This window comes from Lutra lutra, chromosome 9 (assembly GCF_902655055.1).
Source record: "Lutra lutra chromosome 9, mLutLut1.2, whole genome shotgun sequence".
Classification (NCBI taxonomy): domain Eukaryota; kingdom Metazoa; phylum Chordata; class Mammalia; order Carnivora; family Mustelidae; genus Lutra; species Lutra lutra.
Window position 1 is genome coordinate 20,213,558 of NC_062286.1, and position 24,979 is coordinate 20,238,536.

Here is a 24,979-nt window from a genome sequence, read left to right on the forward strand (position 1 = left end):
ATAGAAACCAAAAATAAAAGGTTTAGACCTAAAAGTACTGCTACCACTGAAACCATCAGACATAAATACTGAACAGTGCTGAATGAAATGATTAAAAAAATAAAGCGTGTGACTGTAAAAATGGGGATAAAATAATCAGGAATGAAAACAATCAGGTCTCAGTAAATTCCACTTAATGATCAGTAACAGCAGCACCAAACACTTCTAGAAGCTTCACTAGTGCCAGGCACTATTCTAAACACTGATATGTGTTCACTCACTTATTTTTCACAAAACCCTAGGAAGTGAGACGCTACTACTGTACATTTCACAGATCAAGAAAATGAGGCTCAGACCTGGTAACTTGCCCAAAATTGTACTGTGAATTTAGAGTGCAGGAATTTGAACCCAGCACTGGGGCTTCAGACTCTGTTTTTATCACTGTATAGAGGCAGAGCCATCATAAAGGGCATGAACTCTGACTACTAAGTATTTAAGTTAAAGGTTCATAACAGAAACATAAAATACATACATATTTTCTAAAGACCTTATTTTTTTTTTTTTAAGATTTTATTTATTTATTTGACAGAGATCACAAGTAGGCAGAGAGGCAGGCAGAGAGAGAGGAAGAAGCAGGATCCCTGCAGAGCAGAGAGGCTGATGCGGGGCTCAATCATGGGACCATGACCTGAGCTGAAGGCAGAGGCTTTAACCCACTGAGCCACCCAGGTGCCCCAAAGACCTTATTTTTAAGTAATCTCTATACCCACTGTGAGGCTTAAACCTGCAACCCTGAGACCAAGAATCACATGCTCCATACACCGAACCAGCCAGGTGCCCCCAAATCCCAATATATATCTTTAAATTTTTTATTTAAATTCAATTTAATTAACATACTGGATTATCAGTTTCAGAGGTAGAATTTAGTGATTCATCAATTGCATACAACACCCAGTGCTCATAACATCAAGTGCCCTCTTTAATAGGCAGAGAGAGAGAAGGGGAAGCAGGCTCCCTGCTGAGCAGAGAGCCCAATGCGGGGCTCGATCCCAGTATCCTGGGATCATGACCTGAACCGAAGGCAGAGGCTCTAACCCAATGAGCCACCCAAGCACCCTATCTCTTTCGTTTTAAAAAGCTGCACTATATTCCAACATATGTAGCATGATTCATTTAATTAACACCCACCCATAGATGGTTACCATTTTTCGGGTTTGCATAAACAATTCTACAAAGACTCCAGGGAATCAGAACAGCACCCTAGTTCTGCTCTCCCATATGACTGATGAAATGATAGTGTCAGCATTCCTTGAACAGTTTTCACCATTTGTGCATTCATTCTGTACATTCACATCGGAATCAAACTTTAATTAAAAAAAAAAAAGATGAATTTCTTTTTTGAGATTTTATTTGTTTGAGAGAGAGAGAGAGAGAGAGAGAGAGAGCGCACATGAGAGCAGAGAGGTCAGCAGGAGAAGCAGACTCCCTGCCGAGCAGGGAGCCCGATGTGGGACTTGATCCAGGGACTCCAAGATCATGACCTGAGCCGAAGGCAGTCGCCCAAGGCGCCACCCAGGCGCCCCAAGAATTTTCTAAAGAAAGGTCTATAGCCAGTGTGGGGCTCATAACTCAGAGATCAAGAGTTACATGATCTGCTGATGAGCCAGCCAGGTGGCCCCTTAAAATTTTAACGGAACTCCTTAAGTGAGACTGAGAAATAGTAGTTGTAAATTATTCTGATCTATTATTGATCAAATAATGCCCGAGGATATTTTTATATGCCTCACACAAACTGGCTCATTTCGAAAATTTAAAGTTTAAGTCCTCTAATTCTGGTAAAGTTGACCTTGTTTTTTGTTTTTTAATTTTTATTTATTTATTTATTTTAAATTCTTCCCACTTTAGGTTGCTGTATTCTATCATATTATACTTGAAATCTAAGCTATGTTTTTTTTTCCCCTGACTGAATCTCGTATGTAAAAATACATGATATACACTATTTTATTGAAGTTAAAACAAATTATACCAATGTAAACTAAAAAAGGTTTCATGTGAATTATCTAATTTATTTTTATTATTTGTTTTACACAAAAAGTACAGCTTCTTCCATATACTTAAAAAATACTCATCATGAGGGCACCTGGGTGGTTCAGTTACTTGTCCAACTCATGATTTTGGCTTAGGTCAAAATCATGGGGATCAAGCCCTGAGTTGGGCTGTGAGCTCAGTGGGGGGTCTGCTTGAGATTCTCTTCCTCTTCCTCTGCCCCACCTTCTCGTGCAGGTTCTTGCTCACTCGCTTGCTCCCTCCCACCCTCCCTTCTTCTTCCCCAACCTCTCTCTGAAATAAATAAATAAATACTTAAAAAAAAAAAAAATAGGGGCACCTGGGTGGCTCAGGGGGTTGGGCCTCTGCCTTCGGCTCAGGCCATGATCTCAGGGTCCTGGGATAGAGCCCCGCATCGGGCTCCCTGCCTCTCTGCCTACTTGTGATCTCTGTCTGCCAAATAAATAAATAAAAGATTAAAATGAATAAGTAAAATAAAAAATAAGTAAGAATTCTTGAAATCTGGGAGCATGTGGCTGGCTCAGTCAGTGGAGCGTGTGACTCTAAATCTCAAGGTTGTGAGTTCAAGACCAAGTTGGGTACAGAGATTGGTTAAAAATAATAAAATCTTTAAAAAAAAAAGAAAAGGAGAAATAATTTGTTTTAATTAATTAATTTATTTGACAGAGAGAGACAGCAAGAGAGGGAACACAAGCAGGGGGAGTGGGAGAGGGAGAAGCAGACTTCCCGAGGAGCGGGGAGCCCAACAAAGGGCTCGATCCTAGGACGCTGGGATCATGACCTGAGCGGAAGGCACATGCCTAACGACTGACTGGGCCACCCAGGCATCTCAAAGAATTCTTAAAATCCAAACTTGCCTTTCTGGGACTGATTTAACTTTTAATTATAGTGCTTTCGGAAAATTACGCTACATTTGGGGATGTAGAGGCATTTCCGGTCCCGTAGGAGCTGTAGCTCAGGTGCCCTGGTGCCTACAGAGAGCAGAACCTATCGAATTTGTTCCTGCTCCCCAAGAACATGCTTAAGTGACAGGTAAGGCAGGAAAGGAAATAACTTAAAGATTACCAGGCACAATTTAAGAACCGAGTCTACAATTTGCTGGAGGTGCCAGCTTCTTTGCCTTACTGTCCTCCTTTCAGCAGCCAGACAACTTCCTTATAAAAGTTGGTTTGCTTTCGGGTGGATTATAAAATGGTGCATTTTTGTTAGAGGCAGTATCTGCCATAAACTAAGCATACCCTTTGATCGTCAATTCCACTACCAAAGATTAAAAATATTCAGGGGTGCCTAGGTGGCTCAGTGGGTTAAAGCCTCTGCTCAGCAGGGAGCCTGCTTCCTCCTCTCTCTCTCTCTCTGCCTGCCTCTCTGCCTGCTTGTGATCTTTCTCTGTCAAATAAATAAACAAAATCTTAAAAAAAAAAAAAAAGATTAAAAATATTCATAAATTACATACTTATAGAAGGTATACTAATATATCAAACCCAGAGCTTGATCTCATGGCCCTGAGATCATGACCTGAACTGAAATCAAGAGTCAGATGCTTGGGGCGCCTGGGTGGCTCAGTGGGTTAAGCCGCTGCCTTCGGCTCAGGTCATGATCCCAGGTCCTGGGTTCGAGCCCCACATCGGGCTTTCTGCTCAGCAGGGAGCCTGCTTCCTCCTCTCTCTCTGCCTGCCTCTCTGCCTACTTGTGATTTCTCTCTGTCAAATAAATAAATAAAATCTTTAAAAAAAAAAAAAAAAGTCAGATGCTTAACTTGATTTCTCTTTTTTTTTTTTTTTTTTTTTTAAGATTTTATTTATTTATTTGACAGACAGAGGTCACAAGTAGACAGAGAGACAAGCAGAGAGAGAGGAGGAAGCAGGCTCCCTGCTGAACAGAGACCCTGATGCAGGGCTCGATCCCAGGACCCTGAGATCATGACCTGAGCATAAGGCAGAGGCTTAACCCACTGAGCCACCCAGGCACCCTTTATTCATGTTTCTTGACACCCATTATGAACTTTCATCTTTGGAATCTGTGGCTTTCAATTCTCTGGAATTTTATTATTTCTCTTATTATCTTAACCCCTCTTTCAATTTCTGTTCTTTCTGATGGTCCTACTTTTTTTTTTAATTTTTTAAAAGATTTTATTTATTTGTCAGAGAGAGAGAGAGAGAGAGAGCGAGCACAAGTAGGGGGAGAAGCAGGGAGAGGGAGAAGCAGGGAGAGGGAGAAGCAGGCTCCTAGCTGAACGGGGAGTCCAATGCGGGGCTCAATTCCAGGACCCTGGGATCATGACCTAAAAGCCACCCAGATGCCCTAAGGCTATTCAATTTCTTAAGGCACCAATCCACCCATCTGCTGCTGGAACACAGCTGGGGCTGGAAGGAAGCTGTAGTGACAGAAATATGCCTTACTACTAGCATTCTGGAAGCCAAGCAGAAAGATCACGCTTGGTATTTACATTTTTCTTGATCTCCCTGATTTCAGTACACTGTCTCATTATCTGCCATTAGCCATGGGTAGCATCTCTGAGTTTGAAGTCTGTATGGTTGAATTTCACCTCAAAAATAAACCACTTATCTCCAGCCAGGGTGAGGCATCAAACTGCTTCTTATTAACCCTCAAAAAAGGTTTTACTTTTCAAACCTGGACTTTGCCCTTCCCCGCTCCGATATACGAGCTCCCCTATTCTTGACTCACTCTGGCCTTCTGCAGCCTCAGCTAGCTGCTTACTGACATCAGCGGCTCGGCATCCAGTTCTCATCAGAGTTTCTTTCTTTCTTTCTTTCTTTTTTTTAAGATTTTATTTATTTATTTGACAGAGAGATCACAAGTAGGCAGAGAGGCAGGCAGAGAGAGAGGGGGAAGCAGGCTCCCTGCTGAGCAGAGAGCCCAGATTCGGGGCTCGATCCCAGGACCCTGGGATCATGACCTGAGCCGAAGGCAGAGGCTTTAACCCACTGAGCCACCCAGGCGCCCCTCATCAGAGTTTCTTGACACTGCTTGCTGATCTGTTGTCTCCTTGTTTTCTTCACTCTTATGAATCTGATCTTTTGTATTTCCATATTCCCATCTCAGTGGGATTTCAAAGGGAGCAGGAAAAAAGGGTCAGTTTACCATGTTTCATTATGAATCCTTCTCCTTTTCTGTGCACAGAAGTAAGGCATAAATAATGCCGGACAAAACAACCTACTGCCAGAAAAAGAACCAAACCACAAAAGAACTGTTGAATTTCAAACAGAGTTGACAAATTAAGATGCAGAACCAAAGTTTGTAAATTAACTTACTTGTGTGGAGCCTGTCAGACCTCTGGAATGACTTCTTCCCCAAGCCTAGCAAGGGATTTTCCACTTGAACGGAACACGAATAGCTGGAGTTGGAGTTTTGAGGGCTGCTTGACTGCCCATCAGACGGCTTTGCTTCCCATACTGCTAAGAGAAAAGATACATCAGAGACTGGTGACACTGAGGTTACAGATAGAAACCAATCGAACAAATCATTCAACACAAACTGAAAGGAGTTCTGTGTGATGCAATGTGACCCTACAAATGTGTTTCAAGTCTGCAAATTCAGAGTTAAAAAGTAAAATAAAATCACTTCCTTCTTCCAACACATTATTTGCTTCTGGTGGTAAACTTCCCTCCTAACAAAAATGCAAAGTTCTACAAGATGCCGTTTAAATTTGGCAGGTCCATATAACCAGCTAGGATCAAAATGAATGGATAATAAAATACAAACTCTGTATCCAATCTGGTGGTCAGATGAAAAACAAAACAAAACAACAACAAAAATCCAAAGGCCTGTGTTTATATCTAATGGAAACGCAAATGGAGATTATGTTCTTAGGAAAGCTTTTTATCTTTTTTTTCAAGAGCTTTATCTTTTTTTTTTAAAGATTTTATTTATTTATTTGACAGAGAGAGAGAGATCACAAGTAGGCAGGGAGGCAGGCAGAGAGAGAGGAGGAAGCAGGCTCTCCGCAGAGCAGAGAGCCCAATGTGGGGTTCGATCCCAGGAGCCTGAGATCATGACCTGAGCTGAAGGCAGAGGCTTTAACCCACTGAGCCACCCAGGAGCCCTGAAAGCTTTTTATCTTTTTTTTTTTTTTTTTTTTAAGATTTTATTTATTTATTTGACAGAGAGAAATCACAAGTAGGCAGAGAGGCAGGCAGAGAGAGAGAGGAGGAAGCAGGCTTCCCGCTGAGCAGAAAGCCCGATGTGGGGCTCGAACCCAGGACCTGGGATCATGACCTGAGCCGAAGGCAGCGGCTTAACCCACTGAGCCACCCAGGCGCCCCGAAAGCTTTTTATCTTTAAAGCAGATTGCTGGTGAAGAGTTTAGTCTGAGTTTAGTCTTGGCAACATCACTTTGTAAGGTCACTGATTAGAGGCATCCAATATTACTGGGTTAGACATCTTGGAAGTCAGTCATTGATTTCATTCTAATGTGCCTATTTTGCCAATTTATTTTTTCCTAACTGCATGATGATTCTGCAAAAAATTTTCCCATTTATCCTGAAAGGATTTATATTGATGATCTGGCAGTAATAGACTATGTAAAGAAACCCAGTAACTTGAAAACAAATGAAAAGGTATACAAATTAGAAAAATAGCCTAGAAACACTGGAAAAAGAGAGACACCCATGTCTGCCTACCAGATTTGGTGGGTGCAGAGTCACTGGGTGCTTTGATAGTCTTCAGAGAGAGAGGCTGGTTGGAGGTGATGGACATGCTCGGCCTGCATTGCTGTTGCTGCTGCTTCTTTTGCTGTTGCTGTTTCAGAGCCTATAAGAGAAAACTAATTAGAAGCAATAAAATAAAATCATTTTTTAGTAATAACAGAAACTGAATGACTGCTGTTTAAGTGATGAGCAACATGATGATTATCCAATTTCTTTGAAAGCTCGATATCAAAGTAAACAAGAACCTAAATGAGACCAATTAAATACAAGCCCAAAATGATATTTAAGAGTCGGAATATTTCTTGGCAGTATTACTCTTGTGTATAAATATGAGAATTACTCACAAACATTTTCAGAACTTAAAATCACCAGTAAGGCATGGACTTTCCATACTTGTAGCAGCAAAAAATTAAATGTTTCCAATCTTTTCTGGAAATAAAATTCTAAGTCCTTCACCAAAAAGAGTACCATTTCCATTAGCTCTATGCAGAAATATAAATAATATTTAGCTTACATCTATTTCAGAGATGATACATTTGAACAATAGGTGTTAAATAATTACTTGATTCTGATCTCCTGTAAGAGTGCTAAGATTTGGCACAATGACCAAATCCTCAGCAATTTACCGCAACACAGTGAAGAGAAGGGAAAGGAAGTCAGAAAATACTAGTTCCAGGAATAGTATAGTTTCTTCTGGCTATTTCAGCATAGTTTCATTTCTATAATGTTTCTAGTTTATATCAAACACAACACTAAACTATTCAGAATGAATAAGAAGACAGTTAGCTTCCTAGAGTTTAGTCATGAAAATATGCAAAGACAACTTTTTAACACAAGGTTTAAAAAAAAAAAAGACACAGAAACTAAGAAAGTACAGCTACATTTCGAAAAAAGATTGGAAATCTATGACCTTGCTAAATTGCCAGTTTGAGCTTTAACCTTCAAGACAATCATGCAAAAAGAAAAAAAAAAAAAGTGTGGAGTAACTGGCTACTCGGTTCCCACTGCCTCTTCATACTCATCTCCCGCTATGTTCTACAGGCATGGTCCAACAACGGATCTTGACCTAAGCTGCCAAAGGAAAAAATTAACTGAGTGATTCAGGGGTCTGGCTCACACTCACCTACAACATTTATAACAACCAAGGCAGGTGCACAATGTATAAAAAATTGTCAGTGCTGTCTGATCACTGATTACAGCTTCTCTCTCACTCTCTGCAATCAGCACAGAAAACGTTCATAGGCTTCCTGAGTGGCAGCCACTGGGTCTTTCCTTGTCACTTACAATATCCAGATATTCTAGGATAACGCAAAATTTAACAGAACCATTTGATCTCATCTATTCCTATTGTGATTGTGTAAATCAGATACATGATGGAAAAGAGTAACTTACAGCCTCTCTAAGAACTGTACTACTTAGTTTTTTCCTCCCTCAGTAGTTTACAAACTGTTCCTAATTCTATTTTAAAAACAACAAAAACCTTCATTGTGGTAAAGGATAACTTATATTGAAATAATTTTTCTCACCTAACACTATAAAAAACATACACTGGAGGCAAGATCTTTACATGCCATGAACTAATTTACAAACTTTTCCATACGGATATTCTTTAAAGAAAACACATTTGACTCTTGGTATTACAGGAATAGTACACATGTCATCCATTATCTAACAAGGTTAAGGAAAATACATGCCTTTTTCTCGTGGAAGAAAGCATCTTATACTTCGTAAAACCTTTCAAAGAACTTATAAAAATACAACTGCTGTGAGATTATCCAGGCAGACAGCAATTAATCCTATCAAATTTCTGAAACTCTTTAATAAAAGTGCTTTTACTTTAAATACTCCTTTTAATACTTAAAGGACCACATAATTTTTAAAACTTCCATTACATAGATAATACATGATTACATCTTTACCATTTAATGCAAACATAAAGCTAAACTCTCTTGACCACCAGTCTTGTCCCTTAATCTTCAGAGATAACTACAGTCAATTTATTTTTCCTTATTGAGCTTTTTTAAAATACTGATGTGTGTATGTTTCTATTAAAAATAAAATATTATTTTGTGGGTATGTGTTTATTTCTTATCAATGGTATCATGCTCTGCATGTTGGAATATAGCCCAATTTTAGTGATTCAACATTCTAGTGTGGCGATGCTTCCATGTCTTTTTCATGTAAAACAATGATATTACAAACTCTTAATCTTGCACAATTATCCAGCATATAGAAATAGCATAATTTGCGAAGGAATTCCCTGATATATAATTGGTTACTTGCAAGTTTTTGCTATTACAAACTTGAATGCAATTATTTTTCTGTGTGTAACTGGAATGTATATTTGTATTTTTCTTTTCTTTTTTTTAAAAGATTATTTATTTATTTATTTGACAGCCAGAGGTGACAGGCAGAGAGAGAGGAGGAAGCAGGCTCCCTGCTGAGCAGTGAGCCCGAAGCGGGGCTTGATCCCAGGACCCCAAGATCATGGCCTGAGCCGAAGGCAGAGGCTTTAACCCACTGAGCCACCCAGGCGCCCCTTTTTGTATTTTTCTAATCTATGTTCCAAAATGTTCAAATGCTTAGTTGTAGGGGATGTGCATTTACAATTTTAGTAGATGATCACAAGATTTCTTTCTGAAGTACATTAACTTATATTGCACCAGCAAACTACTAGTAGCCATTTTTCTATACACTTGCCATTGCCTGATAATTAAGTTTTTTAGTTTATACCAATCTGAGGATAAAAGTAAATGTGTCGGGGCACCCGGGTGGCTCAGTGGGTTAAAGCCTCTGTCTTTGGCTCAGGTCATGATCCCAGGGTCCTGGGATCAAGCCCCACATTGGGCTCTCTGCTCAGCAGGGAGCCTGCTTCCCCCTCTCTCTCTGCCTGCTTCTCTGCCTACTTGTGATCTCTGTCAAATAAATAAATAAAATCTTTTTAAAAATAAAAAGTTAAAAAACAAATAAAAGTAATCTGTCAATATTCAGTTAATTATTAGTGAATTTGTATTGATCATTTGCATTTCAAAAAAAACCAAGTTCTTTGAAAAGCCTGGTAACAGAGACCAATGACAAGTAGCACTGGAGAGAAAAAAGATACATTATAAATGTACAACACTGAGGAACAAAAAAGAAAACGTAAAGGAATACTGCTATAACTTTATGCAAGTATTTTTAAAAGTCAGATGAAATAGACTATTTTAATTATTTGACAGAGAGAAATCACAACTAGGCAGAGAGGCAGGCAGAGAGAGAGGAGGAAGCAGGCTCCCTGCGGAGCCGAGAGCCCAGATGCAGGGCTCGATCCCAGGGCCCTGAGATCATAACCTGAGCCGAAGACAGAGGCTTTAACCCACCGAGCCACCCAGGTGCCCCAGAAATAGACTATTTTTCTAAGAGAAATAAACAAAATTAAGAAAATTTTTTTTCCAAAATTAGTTCAAAAAGCAGGAATCAAATGAGTAACAGATGAAACTGAAATGCTAAGAAAACAATTCTTAACTGTTTTCCAAAATCTAGAAAAATAAGCGAGCTACCCAACTTATTTTATTAACGCTAGAACTACCCTGATTCCAAAATTGTACAAATATTATACAAGAAAACAGCAAAATCCAAGCAAAAATCTTAAATAAGAAAAATTCATAACATATTAAAAAATACGTAACAAACCTAAGTATATGTTAACATTAGAAAATTCTAGCCATGGAAGTCTGTATATTAGCAAATTTAAAGAGAAAAGCTACCTGATCATCCCAATAAATGCTGAAGAAAAAAACCTGAAAAGTTCAACACACCTATTCATAATTTAAAAACCACAAACATGCACACAAACCTCTTAGCAAATTAGGAACAAATAAAGAGCTTTTAAAACATGATAAAAAGACTAGCTACCACAAACCTAAAACACACAAGTACATAAATCATTAAATCCAAACTGGGAAACTGCATGAAATTTCTCCTCAAAAGGACCTAATGCCCTTTCAGGAAATTTTCAGTGACTTCTAGAATCATGAATTTGTAATGTAGGAGATAAGACTTGATATACACAGATTAGCATGATTACCTGCTTTAGTGCCTTCTTGCTGTGCTTCTGTGACGGAGAAATGACTTTACCTGCTGGAATGGTAGGTGATGGGCAGCCTGACTGGGGAGAGGATGGCTGTGACAGTCTAGACGATACTAATGGAGAGAAAAAGGACAATAAATAATGTGGTTATCACAGTTGGTATCAAGCACCATTCCTTCCCCAATCATATGCTGCTACCTGTATTAAGAACTGTGACCAAACACTTTTGGGAAGGATCTTCTTTTTGGAGTTCTACTGCAAACAGCCTCCCTTTTCAGATTATTTCCTCAGAAAGCTCTAGTGAAGGATGATAGGATGGGGAAGGGATGGGTGTTAGTATTCATTACTTTTCATTCTTTGATTTTTTTCAATAGATTGACTGAAACAGGAAGCAGAATATAAACCATGAGTCATCAAATTAGATAAAACCTGAGAAGATTATAGAGCCTGCTGGATAGTATGTAGGTTCTTAACGTAAATCTAAAGACAACATGATATAGTGAAAGAGCCCTGGGCTGACAGAATGGGTCCCAGTCTTCCCTATGTTTAAAATGAAGGCAGTAAGGCCATTCTACCTCAAAAACTCTACTACAACTTTAATTCTTAATATTCCTCCATCTCTTAAACCAACAGTTTCCGGCCCACCAGTGGGAGAGGGTGCTTCAGGATTTCTCTCATGCAAGCAATGCACATTTGCACGGGTGTAATTCCTCTCCTCCTCATCACTACTTGTCTCAGACCTCATCAGAGCTTGCCCAAACCTTAGCCTTGTGTAACAGTTTTCCCTTCAGGAGCTTATACCCTACTATACTAAAATAGCAATTAGATTTTTATGTTCTGTAAAGTTCAGCAGTGCATTACTCATGGTAAGAGTGACAAATAAAATGTTGATTCAGGCCCCTTAAAAAAAGAAATAGTAAAACAGTAATCCCTACTGTCAGTGATGACTCTGGAAGACTAGATGCTTCCTAACACCTTCTCCGTTCCACAGTAACTGGACTGAAAAGGCCCGGATAGGAAAATGGCATCTCATGGCACGAATACAGAGTTTAATGACACCATATAAAGTATGTTGGTGGGTAGCTACCTGACATGACAATGCAGAAGCATGGTTCACTGGACTATACAAGTTTGGGAAAACAGCTTTTCAACAGATTCTTCTAAGTCCTAAGAAAGGAATACATAGCAGATAACATTTAAAGAGGATGCCACAGCAGACGATACTAAGAAGGTGACTTATCACACTTGGCATGCCTGCCTTCGCACTCCCACCCTTACGAGCAGGTTTATCTATGGTAAAGAACGGACATAAAGGACATCAAGAAAAAATTCAGTGTGATATATTGTATAAAATATAAAAATAAAGATGGATAATTCCTGAGATAACTGAGCAGCAAAAAGAAACCACATCCTTGGTCTACTTATGTTGACCAATTTTAAAAAAACAACGGCTTTACTGATACAAGATTTACGTAAGATACAACTCACCTAAAGTGTAAAATTTCAACGGCTTTGGTTAAAAGTTGTGCAACCATCACCAGAATCAATATTCACCACCCACAAACATCCTGTACTGGTTGGCTATCACCCCTCTTTTCCCTAACTATGCCCCTAGTGCTATGCAATCACTAATCTACTTTATGTCCCTATACATTTGCCTATTCTAGACCTTTCATATAAATGGAATCAGACAATACGAGCTCTTTTGTGACTGGCTTTTTTTCACTGAGCATGTTTTGAAGTTTGATCCATATTGAAGCATGGATCAATACTTCCTTTTTATCATCGAATAATAGACCATTGTATGCAAATGCTGCATTTTGTTCATTCATTAGCAATGGGACAATTTGGGTTGTTTCCCCTTTGGCCATTCTGAAATATGATATGAAGAACACTAATTAGCATGATTTTGTGTTGAACATATATTTTCAATTCTTCTGGGTTCAGATCTTAAAGTAGAACTTTATGTTTAACTTTTTGAGGCACTGTCAAGATGTTCTCCAAAATGGCTATACCATTTTTACAATTCCACAGGAATGTATGAGGGTTCTAATCCTTCTCAACACTTGTTACTGCCTGTCTTTGATTTGACCAATGTTCTTAAAGGGACATAATAAAAATAAAGACTATTAATATTTGACTATGCTCCTTCTTTTTTTTTTAAAGATTTTATTTATTTGACAGACAGAAATCACAAGCAGGCAGAGAGGCAGGCAGAGAGAGAGGAGGAAGCAGGCTCCTTGCTGAGCAGAGAGCCCGATGCGGGGATCGATCCCAGGACCCTGAGATCATGACCTGAGCCGAAGGCCTCAAATACTACCCAAGAATAAACAGAAAACAAACAAAATAATTCTATTAAAGTATATAAGAATTGCACTTTGCAGCCTGAAAAGGAGACAATAAAGCTATCTGGAAGCACCTGAGCAAACTATTTGGACCGTTTCCCCTTAAGGCAAAAGCCCTTTCTAACAAATGAACCATAAACATATCTCAAGCCAGCTGAACTAAGTAATGAAAATTTCAGGACCCACCAGTAAGGAACTTCTCCCAGAACTAACTCAATGCCAAGTACAGGTCTCATAATGTCTATGAAACTTAAACTTTGTCCTAACTTTTAAATATTAAAGGCTTAAAAAACATGGTGAGAAACTTCTGTCTTGTAATTACTTCCAATGGCTACACAAATTTTCTTCAAACACAATTTTATTAGGAAGAACAACCAAAAGTAACTATCTCGTATGCCTCTAACAGCATGCTAGGTTCATCTGAACAGGATTTCACTGAACTACCCTCTAAGACGGTACAAGTGGGAGACTTCGGTGGCTCAGTCATCAAGCATCTGCCTTCAGCTAAGGCCATGACCCCAAGGTCCTGAGATCCAGTCCCATATAGGGCTCCCTGCTCCCTGCTCAGGGCTCTCCCTCTCCCATTCATGCTGCTTGTCTTCCCTCTCTCACTGTGTCTCTCTCTGTCAAGTAAAGGCGATTTTTTTTTTTAAAGATTTTATTTATCCACTTGACAGAGATCACAAGTAGGCAGAGAGGCAGGCAGAGAGAGAGGAAGGGAAACAGGCTCCCCGCTGATCAGAGAGCCCGATGCGGGGCTCGATCCCAGGACCCTGGGATCATGACCCGAGCCGAAGGCAGAGGCTTAACCCACTGAGCCACCCAAGCGCGCCAAGTAAGGGCGCTCTTTTAAAAAAAAAAAAGTAAGATGGGTAAAAGTCCTTTCTATTCCCATCCAAACTCTTCCAATTCTACCCGCAGAAATAACTAAATGATATATTTGGCTTAGCATCCTTACTAACATTTTTCTACAAAAATAAAAATATGAAAAGATTTTTAAAGATATATATTTATTTTTTAAAACGTTTTAGTTATTGATCTGAGACAGAAAGAAAAAGAAGCACAAGCAGGGGGTACCAGAGGAAAGGGAGAAGCGGACTCTGAGCAGGGGGCCTGACACAAGGCTCAATCCAAGGACATATATTCATACATACATTTCAAATATATACATTCTTTGTATATTGTAATATCATCTAAATTTTACATATTAGGAAATTTAATTAGTTTACCAGAGGACTCAGACAGGTACACAGCCAAGATTCAAACTTAGTATATTTTCTTTTTCTTTTTTTTTTTTTAAAGATTTTATTTATTTGTCGGAGAGAAGGAGAGGAAGAGAGCATACAAGCAGGCACAGAGGCAAGCAGAGGCAGAGAGAGAAGCAGGCTCCCTGCCGGGAAAGGAGCCCGATGCAGGACTCGATCCCAGGACCCTGAGATCATAACCTGGGCAGAAGGCAGCGGCTTAACCCACTAAGCCACCCAGGCGTCCCAAACGCAGTATATTTTCAAAATTAGCGGGTAGTTGTTGTGGGCTGAATGGTGACCACCAAAAAATTACGTCCTAATCCCCAGAATCTGTGCATGTTACATTATTTGGAAAAAGAGTCTTGGCAGGTGTAATTAAGTTAAGGATCTTGAGATCATCCTGGATTATCTCAGTGTCCTAAATCCAATGACACAGAGGGCAGACAGAAAAGGTGAAGACAAGCAGAGACTGCAGTGATGCGGCCACAAGGCAAGGAAGTCAGCAACCACCAGAAACCGAGGGATACAAGAAACAGAGTTCTCCCCTAGAGCCTCCATAGGGAGTGTGGCTGACACCCTGATTTCAGATTTCTGGCCTCCAGAAAGGGAGAAAATAAATTTCTGTTGTTGTTGTGTGTTTTTTTTTTTTTTAAGATTTTATTTATTTATTTGACAGAGAGAAATCACAAGTAAGCAGAGAGGCAGGCAGAGAGAGAGGAGGAAGCAGGCTCCCTGCTGAGCAGAAAGCCTGATGTGGGGCTCGAACCCAGGACCTGGGATCATGACCTGAGCCGAAGGCAGCGGCTTAACCCACTGAGCCACCCAGGCGCCCCAAATTTCTGTTGTTTTAAGGCACCTGGCTTGTGATAATTTGTTACAGCAGTCTCAGTAAACTAATGGTATGTAAAACTGATTGTGAAGTGTCATGATCAACCCACTGATGTTTACATATTTGAAATGTTTGAATCAAAAACAATCATTACGAATTTGGCACTCAAACTATAACCTTTTGGTTTTATGGGAGACCCTTCAAGTTGTAAACCACCTCTGAGACATGGCTTCAGCAGTATCCAGCTTCCTCACTATATGCCACAAGAAGGTTCTCAGGCAACCTTGCATATTTTTTTGCCCAACTTGCATCAGCCCCTTCTACAAAGACCCTGGTGTCTTTTAATTGGAAATGTTGTTAAAAGACCACGTGGTGCATGGTAAGGAGTGCTCACTGCTACGCGGTTACCGCTGGTTCTAGGTCCTTTCAATGGCTGGAACAAGAAAGGCCTTTCTTTTAGAAAGAGAAAAATAAATTCATGGATGGATACCAAACTAAATTTAAGATCAAAGGACTGGCACCTAACTTTTCTGATTCTATTATTCTATCACTTCTCTTCTTCCCTGATAATCCTGGTTCCTGATAACATTACTGTAATTATTAACTTGTTTTCTACTATAGATCTAATTTCAAAGAAACCATACCTATTACTGAAAATAAGACAGCTGAATGAAGTTTAAGATTTATTGGTGTTTGGTCTCCTGTAACTAAAATATATTCCAAGCAACATACTTATGTCATTATGCCACAAATCTGACATATTCTTGAGCTTGTTTTGTTTCATATTTCTAGAAAGTACATTTTAAAAACTTATTTTTTTTTTTAAAGATTTTATTTATTTATTTTGACAGAAATCACAAGTAAGCAGAGAGGCAGGCAGAGAGAGAGGAGGAAGCAGGCTCCCTGCTGAGCAGAAAGCCCGATGTGGGGCTCGAACCCAGGACCTGGGATCATGACCTGAGCCGAAGGCAGCGGCTTAACCCACTGAGCCACCCAGGCGCCCCTTAAAAACTTATTTTAATGATGTAAAGCGATAAAACAACTTACTTCCATGTAAGTCTAGCTCCCTCCCCTGTATATACCTCTTTATTCTCCCCCCATTTAGGAGGTCATTTATATTAATGTATACCCTTCCACTCCTTTTTAAAAAGTATTTTTAAAAGATTTTATTTATTTATTAATTTGAGAGAGAGAGAGAGAGAGATCACAAGTAGGCAGAGAGAGAGGGGGAAGCAGGCTCCCTGCTGAGCAGAGAGCCTGATATGGGGCTCCATTCCAGGACCCTGAGATCATGACCCGAGCTGAAGGTAGAGGCTTTAACCCACTGAGCCACCCAGGTGCCCCCGCCTTCCATTGTTTTTTAACTAGTGTTTTTGTTTTGATGAAAACAGTATAGATATTTTAATACTTTAACTCTTTTAAGCAAAGAATCAAGTATCATAAGCTGTCCAGAATATTGATTTTTAAAAAACTTAATATATTCAATATATCCTTGGGAACATTCTGGAACAGAATATAGAGATCTTTCACATTCCTTTTCAGAGGTACACAGAATTCCACTGTGCAGATGTACTATAATTTCTTCACCAGAATGATGAGTATATTGGTTCTTTCTGGACTTTTGCTCTTATTACTACAGTCTTAACCAGTGGCTCTTAAGGTGTTACACTAGGAAAAACACAATCAGTATTAAAAAATCTGTTGGGGGCACCTGGGTGGCTCAGTGGGTTGATGCCTCTGCCTTCGGCTCAGGTCGTGATCCCAGGGTCCTGGGATCGAGCCCCGCGTCCGGCTCTCCGCTCCGTGGGGAGCCCGCTTCCCTCTCTCTCTGCCTGCCTCTCTGCCTACTTGTGATCTGTCAGATAAATAAATAAAATCTTAAAAAAAAAAAACAACAATCTGTTGGAGGGGCACCTGGGTGGCTCAGTTAAGCATATGTCCATGATCCCAGGGATCTGGGACAGAGCCTCACATTGGACTCCTTGCTCAGCAGAGAGCCTGCTCCTCCCTCTCCCTGTACTCACTTCTCCCTCTCAAATAAATAAAATCTTTAAAAATTAAAAATCTGTTGAAAATGAAATTACTAGATCCCAGCCCAGGTCCACCGAATCAGAAACTTTGAAGGTAGGGCCCAGGAATCTGTGTCAAAATAAGCTCCGTGGGGGCACCTGGGTGGTTCAGTCCTTAAGCGTCTGCCTTTGGTTCACCAGGCTCCCAGCTCAGCAAGAAGCCTCCTACCTTTCCCACTCCCCCTGCTTGTGTTCCCTCTTTTGCTGTCTCTCTCTGTCAAATACATAAATAAAATTAAAAAAAAAAAAAAAAAAAAAAAAGCTCCACATAATTCTGATGCATGCTCGAGTTTGAGAAGCATTAGTTTAAGCGTTATTTTGTATTGTTGATGGTGTGTCTGTGGATTGATTCTGAGAAGTGGGTTTGCTGAGTCAGGGCATAAAATCACATGCTTCCAGAAACAGTTTAAAGTTTCATTATTCTCAGGTTTTAAAAGGAATTCACACATGTTTTCCCTAAGTACTTCGTTTCATGTTTTACATTATATCCCTCATTTTTGGGGAATTTATTCTAGAGTATGGTATGAAAAATAGACCCATTTAACATATGGTTAAATTTCCCTTAAAAAACCATTTAAGTATGGTGTTCATTTGAAGGGGAGCTCTTCTATATCACTATTTGTATGAAAACTTATTGTTTAGATTTTCTATCTCTATTGGGTTCAATTTTTATGCATTCTATTTTCCTACAAAATCATCCCATTTCATCTAAGTTCTTAAAGTACTGTGTAAAAGTTTTTCTTGTTTTGGGTTTACTTCAACCTGAATTTGTGTATGTAGGTCTTTTCCCTTTTTTAAAAAAGGCAAATCAGTGCTTTCTTCACTGCATACCACAAATTTTGATACGTTGTTTTCATTTTCATTCAGTTCAAAATATTTAAAAATTTCTCAATATGACTTCTTTGACCCCTGTTTTTATTCAGAATGTGTTGATGTATTTTGCTATTTTCCAGTTATCTTTCTTTTTTAAAGGTTTTATTTATTTATTAAGGGGGAGAGCATGCACACACACAAACCAGGGACCGGGCAGCAGACGCCACGCTGAGCAGGGAGCCTGATGTGGGGCTCCATCCCAGAACCCCAGGAGCACAACCCAAGCCGAAGGCAGACACAACCAACTAAGATACCCAGGAGCCCTCCAGTTATCTTTGTATTACTGATTTCTAGTTTAACTGTGACCTGAGAGCAAACATTAGATAATTTCCATTCCTTTAAATTTGTTAAGGCATGTTTTATGGCCCAGAAGAAACTATTTTCATGTCAGTGGGAGAGGCAATTTTCTTAAGGATGTACTGGATTATCTTAAAAATTGAGAAATTATATTCATCAAAATTTATACTTTTTACAGAGTAAAAAAGACAGGCCATAAAGAGAGAGTAGTTACTTACAAGATATATATTCAATAAGGCAATATATGAAGAACTACAATCATTAAGGAAAAGATGACCCATGAAAAATGGAAAAGACTGGAAAGGCACCCATAAAGAGATATTCAAATGATTCATAATGAAGAGGACTCCAATGAAATTACAACTTAAAACCACATGGAACACTATTACTTATTAACCAGTCTAAAATTTAAAAGACCGACAATGAGTGAGCGTGTATACTCCCACACATTGGTGGGAGTATAAATTGGTGCAACCACTCTGAAGAATGGGCAGTACACAATACAGTTAATTCTGCTCCCAAGTACATACCCAGAAGAAACGAGCACACAAAAGGAAGAGATACAAAAGCATTCACAATAGAATAGGCAAAAACTAAAAATAACCTGATGTTTACCAGTGGTAGAAAAGGTAAGTAGAGCTCCTGGGGGAAAAAGTAAATAAAACAGAATACTACACAGTTTTAAGAATCTGATGACTATATACAAAAACATGGATGAAAACTTACAAACATTACTGCGCCGCCCCCCCCCCAAGGCATGATTTGATTCAAGAACAGCTTCTGGTTCTGTCCCAGACATGTCTTATCTACACTATCAGAAATTATTACAGTGGTTACTTGGGGCAACGGTTATTACCAGAAGGGAGCACAGAGAGGACTACTGGAGCACTGACAATGTTTTGTTCTTAGATCTGAACGCTGGTTCACAGTGCTGTCCCATTTGTGAAAATCCAGCAAGCTTTATAAAGTGCATTTTTCTGAGTATTATTTATTTATTTAAAGATTTTATTTATTTATTTGACAAAGAGAGAAATCACAAGTAGGCAGAGAGAGGGGTAACCAGGCTCCCTGCTGAGCAGAGAGTCCAACGCGAGGCTCGATCCCAGGACCCCGAGATCATTACCTGAGCCGAAGGCATTGGCTTCACTCACTGAGCCACCCAGGCGCCCCTCTGAATATAATTTAATAAAAAATATTAAATAGGCAAAACTAATCTATACTGACAGAGGCCACAACAGTAGCTACTTCTGAGGAAGGATGAGCAGTGACTGAGAGCTAGCCTAATGCCTCTGCAGTGCTAGTAAACAATCATTATAGTTCATTATTTGCTCAGGAAGGTGGAGTTATTTTCCACTCTCAATTCAAAGAAGGGGGGGCAAGACCATTTTATGTTTTTTCTTCCTTTAAAGGAGAAATACAAGATTTTTCCTCCTTCCCTGTTAAAGGAAAACAGCATTCCCAATAGTTTATAAGACTGACAAATCATTTAAAACCACTGCTGTTTAAATTTGGTCCAGCGAGACTATTACTATTCAAATGTAGTCCAAAGACTGGTTTGTTATACAATAAATACAAAAAGTGAGAACAAACATTTAGGTACTTTCATAGAAATTTGACACCGTTGGGCCATTTCTACTCTATTTTACTTAAGTGTCAGTCCATAATAGACAGAGGAGGGAAGAGAAGAATCCTTTGTGATGAAAAGTCTGGGAATAAACCAGAGAGCCGGGGAGGGAAGGACGCAGGGTAGGGTGTGGGAAGGGCATGGAGAGTTACAGAGAGTTAGAGTTACACAGAGTTACAAAATAAGGAACTAAGATCTCCTAGAGCTACATTTTAAAAAAAGGACAGATATTAAAAATAGGACATTGTTTGAAAAATGAACATTAATGCTGCATTTTAACTTCATCAAGTCCCTATTTATAATCTTTTAAAAAAACAAATTACATTTATTTCTTGACAGTATGTGTGCTGCAGGTTAATTTCAGTGTAAATTCAATTTCAGCGCAAGATACATTATATTTCTTTAGCTCTGAAATCAACACAAAGCAGTGGGAAATCATGATTTTTGCTTTCCCTCCATTCCAATGTTTCCTGGGTTTCACAGATCACTGGTTAGTGCTAGGATACCAGTGTGCTGGCCCACAAGGACTGAAACACTGTTCATAATCCTATCTTACACAGTGGCACTTGGAGAAAAATCATCCCTCACGCTTCTATACTATCAGTTTGTTTTTACTCCAAATAAGACCAATTAATGTCACCAATTAATCTCATCCTGTATCAAGGAAATCCACAGAACAAATGATTTTTTCAAGAGTGAAATGGAAATGAACTCTTTTAACCCAAATACCAGTGATTAGAAATGAACTGAACTAACATAAATGTAGAGGCTGCTTTTAGGCAACAGGCTTGAGCAATGGAATGCAGAACCAGGCAATAGGGGCCCCTCCTCCCGGCCCCCTGGCTTAATACAGAAGGGTCCCCAGTGGACCCTAATCTGACCAATATTCACAAGCCGAACTGACCAATGGTTATACTCAGGCACAATTACCAAAAAAGGGGGAAGATGCCATATATCCCCATACGCCCTAGCTCTCCCCCTTCAAAATCAGCCCTCACCTGCCACCTTGTGCAGACAGTCTCTCTTTTTCTGTCTTGCCTGCCGCCCCCTTTGTGGTGTGTATTCAATAAACTTCTGGCTCCTTCGTTCTGCCTCAGGTGAATGCTTTGACTGCCAGCGCCGCCAGCGCCGCCAGCGCCACCTGATCGTTGCCCCACATCTGGGGACCCCCAGCCGACTGGGAGAGACACCACAATCAACAATAATCAGTAGAAAAGCAAATCAAAGCTAGTGTATTTAATGAACTGGAATTTAAATGAAAACTTGAAAGAAAAAAAAATAATAAAAATAAATTGAAATTAAAATTTAGAAAAGCTAGTGTAACTCGGATCTTAAATGGACAAGAGGGTGAAACCAACAGCAAAAGGTCTATAAACAAAAATTTTGTTCCTTGGGGCGCCTGGGTGGCTCAGCTGCTTAAGTATCTGCCTTAGGCAAAGGGCATGATCCCAGGGTTCTGCGATCGAGTTCTGTGTCAGGCTCCCTGCCTGCCGATCCCTCTGCTTGTGCGTTCTTTCTCTCTCTGTCAAATAAAATCTTTAAATTTTTTTTCTGTTCCTCTTGGTATGTGGCTATGAAAATCTGAAATCAGTGGTATTGCTATTCTCTGACCCATACGTACTACATTTCTTAACTCTCCCAAGAAATCGTTTTATGCACAGCAATACCCTGTAACTACTGGAGACTAGCACTAAGGATGAACAGACTGATCCCGGCTTCTTTCCACGAATCTCCCCCCCCCCCCCCCGACCCAAACTTATCTTCATATGGCTTCCTTTCTACCTTCTTGTCTTTACGTCTGTTTTCTTTCCATGATACATCCTGTCTTCCTTAGAGGTTATACTCCCAATGGAAGGAAGAATATTAGAATATCCTATAACTCACACAATACTTACTAACCCAGGTAAAGTTAACAACTTCCGACTCTAGTGTTGCCATAACATGATACGTAAACACTCGTTACTTCTTAAAGCCCTTTGCTAACTGTCTGCTGCTTTTTCTGTACCTCTAGATACGGACGGGGACCATACCTTATTTATATTTCCCAAACACTTGACAAACAGTACCTACGTACCACAGAAGGAATGAGTGCGGTGAGCAGACTAAAGAGAGATATTTCTTTGATTTTGTAAGTGATCTAATGAATGGCCTAAATCATACTTCTCAAGATTATATCCTGATCTACTGGTGCTCCAATGTGGACTGCTCAATGCTTAAAAGCTCTCTTACTAGACAACTATCGTATGACCTCACTGATATGAGGAATTTGAGAAACAAGACAGAAGAGCATAGGGGAAGGGAGGGGAAAATGAAACTAGATGAAACCAGCGAGGGAGACAAGCCATAAGACACTCTCAATCTCAGGAAACAAACTGAGGGTTGCTGGAGGGGAGGTGGGCCGGAGGGATGGGGTGTCTGGGTGATGGACACTGGGGGGGGGTATGTGCTATGGTGAGTGCTGTGAATTGTAGCAGGCTGATGATTCACAGACCTGTATCCCTAAAGCAAGTAATACATTATATGTTAATTTAAAAAAACCCTTATTTAGGAACATATTTAGTATCTGATTAGAAACAAAAATGCTTGCTTTCATATAAATACATAGACATAAAATATTAGCCACTTTTAAAAATATTAACAAACTCTGATCAAAGGACCCACAGTCGTTATTTGACTTAAAAATCAACTCCCACCCCAGCAACCTAGCAGAGAAGTGAGTTTTTAAGCTTATTTTCTTATTTTCAGAAAATTATTATTTAAATATTATTATTATTTAAATTATTTAAAACAAATTTTAGAACTTGAGGCTTGAACTCACGACTCTAAGATCAAGACCTGAACCAAAATCAAGAGCTGGACGCTTAACAAACTGAGCCACCCTGGCGCCCCTAGAACCTGAGGCACTTAAAGCCAGTTTTACATAGTTGACTGAAGCAGTTTCAGGTTGCTGGACAATAACTACTACCCACTGAGTATACATTCAGAAGATATTACTTTTCAGATATATTACAGCACTGAGCATTTTCTATTTCAATAGATAATATACTGAACAAGGTCAAAAGGATATAGACTATCCATATTAGATACCTTTGAATTAAAGACTTTAGTGAATAATCACTATTTTATTTCTTCCTGAAGACATCTAAGGGGCCCCTCTCAAGTAATAGAAATACTGTCAGAAATAATGAAGCAGTAACAACAAAACTGAAGCTCACTTTTCTATAGTTGAAGGATTAACAGCTGAAAGACTGATTAACAACTAAAGTATCCAAAACTGTTTTAATCTTCCTAAACCATAATCCTCCTCCTAAGGGAAAGTTTTTACTTTCACCATAGTCTGTCTTTTGAGGAATTTCATTTCCAGAAGTTAACAGACTGTTTCGGTTTTAAGTACCTTCTTCCCACACCAAGTAGAGTCTACCTCAAACTCGGCAGGCTGTAGCTACTGATTAACATTCAAACAATACCCTGATCAAAGATGAAGAGGCCACACCTGGGTACCTTTCCTTGCTTCTGGGTATCCTACCTATCCAAGTCCTAATAGAACCATGTTTAATACATGATGGAGCTCAAACCTCTTACTTAGCCACTAACCACAAGACATAAAAAAAAGAAGATATCTCTCAAAGATCGCTCTCCACATAAGTTAACTTTGCCCAAAGGAGTTTTTCTCCTGAGTAAAGGAGACATTTCTATGCATAATCATCCCCATTCACTAAACTTACATATAGAAATGATATTACAGGGCAGGCAGGTCTTTGGTATGGGAAATAACTCCAAACACAGTATTTATCAAATTCCTAATTTAAAGTAGCTTTGAACAAGCAATTAAATTACATTAGATTATGCCCCTGGAAAGAATAATTCCTTATAAGTAAAAAGATGTATTTTATATAATTAACTTGTATCTTAAGACACTTTAAAAGCAGGACAAAATTGAATAAACTTTCTCTACCAGAAGATAAAAATAATACTTCTATCATTGCTTCATGCAGCAGTATTTATATTTTATTTTGGGGAAAAGGCAGAGACTCTGCTTAGCTAAGATTCTACCAAAAAAGCAACAGAAAAAGTTGATTTTAATCTTTTTTTTTTTTTCCTGGATTTAGTCCACCTTACCTTGGCTTGGAATTCCATAAAGCTCTTCTCTGAACATTGTTTCCTGTCTGACAATTAGGAACCAAAACTATGAACTTCTAAGTTCTTCCACTTTACATGGAAATCAATAAACTACTTTTAATATTGGACTGAATTTCAAAAAGTTCTGTTCTCTGTTCCTATTTGGCTGAAAGGTATACCTATTATCAAGCCAGTTTCTATCGATTTTCAACGAGAAGTATCAGTTTTGCTGTCAGAGCTCTTTATTTTTGTACATAAAAGGAAGTGGGTTTTGATACTATCTCAATGTTCTTCCTGTCTTACAATGCATTTGAAATAAAGTGATGTCAGATTGAGAGTTAAAACCCTAAATAAGGAATAGGCACAATTACTTTGCTCTACCTTTATTAATAAATGCAACTGATTTAGAACTGCTCTGTTGCATACTGCTGCTAACACCGCTAACTACAAGCTTTGCGCGTTAACCTGCACTGGAGGCCATGAACATTCACAGATTATATAATATGTACCTAAAAATTCACACATCCATGCCATATGCCGTGGGTATGACCCGTGAACGAGAAAAGCACATCCTATGAGAAACGGAATCATTCTTCATTGTTGGTCGCTCAGCAAAGAGTAAACATGAATTCCATATGACATGTGCACCTCTTACCTTCATCTTCCAAACACCATCTATAGCCCATTCTACTCTCAGTTTAACAGACTACCTATAATCAGAAAAGAGCTTTACAGAACATCTCATCTTAATGTAAACTGAAGATAAATAATCAATAATATGATCATTTCTAGAA

General features: G+C 39.2%; 1 protein-coding gene across 5 annotated transcripts in view; it reads right to left on the bottom strand.

Moving 5' to 3' along the window:
- The window catches only part of ASXL2 (ASXL transcriptional regulator 2), a 145,090-nt gene that overhangs the window by 21,447 nt on the left and 98,664 nt on the right, over positions 1-24,979 (bottom strand). For 3 of the 5 annotated variants that reach the window (XM_047744282.1, XM_047744279.1, XM_047744283.1), the window contains 3 exons: positions 10,780-10,895; positions 6,687-6,816; positions 5,319-5,462 (listed from right to left, as the gene is read on the bottom strand). In XM_047744282.1, coding sequence (XP_047600238.1) covers positions 5,319-5,462; positions 6,687-6,816; positions 10,780-10,895 — 390 coding nt within the window. Of the gene's footprint in view, positions 1-5,318; positions 5,463-6,686; positions 6,817-10,779; positions 10,896-10,980; positions 11,205-24,979 lie in introns of those variants that run through there. The other 2 variants (XM_047744284.1, XM_047744280.1) reach the window with 2 other exon arrangements.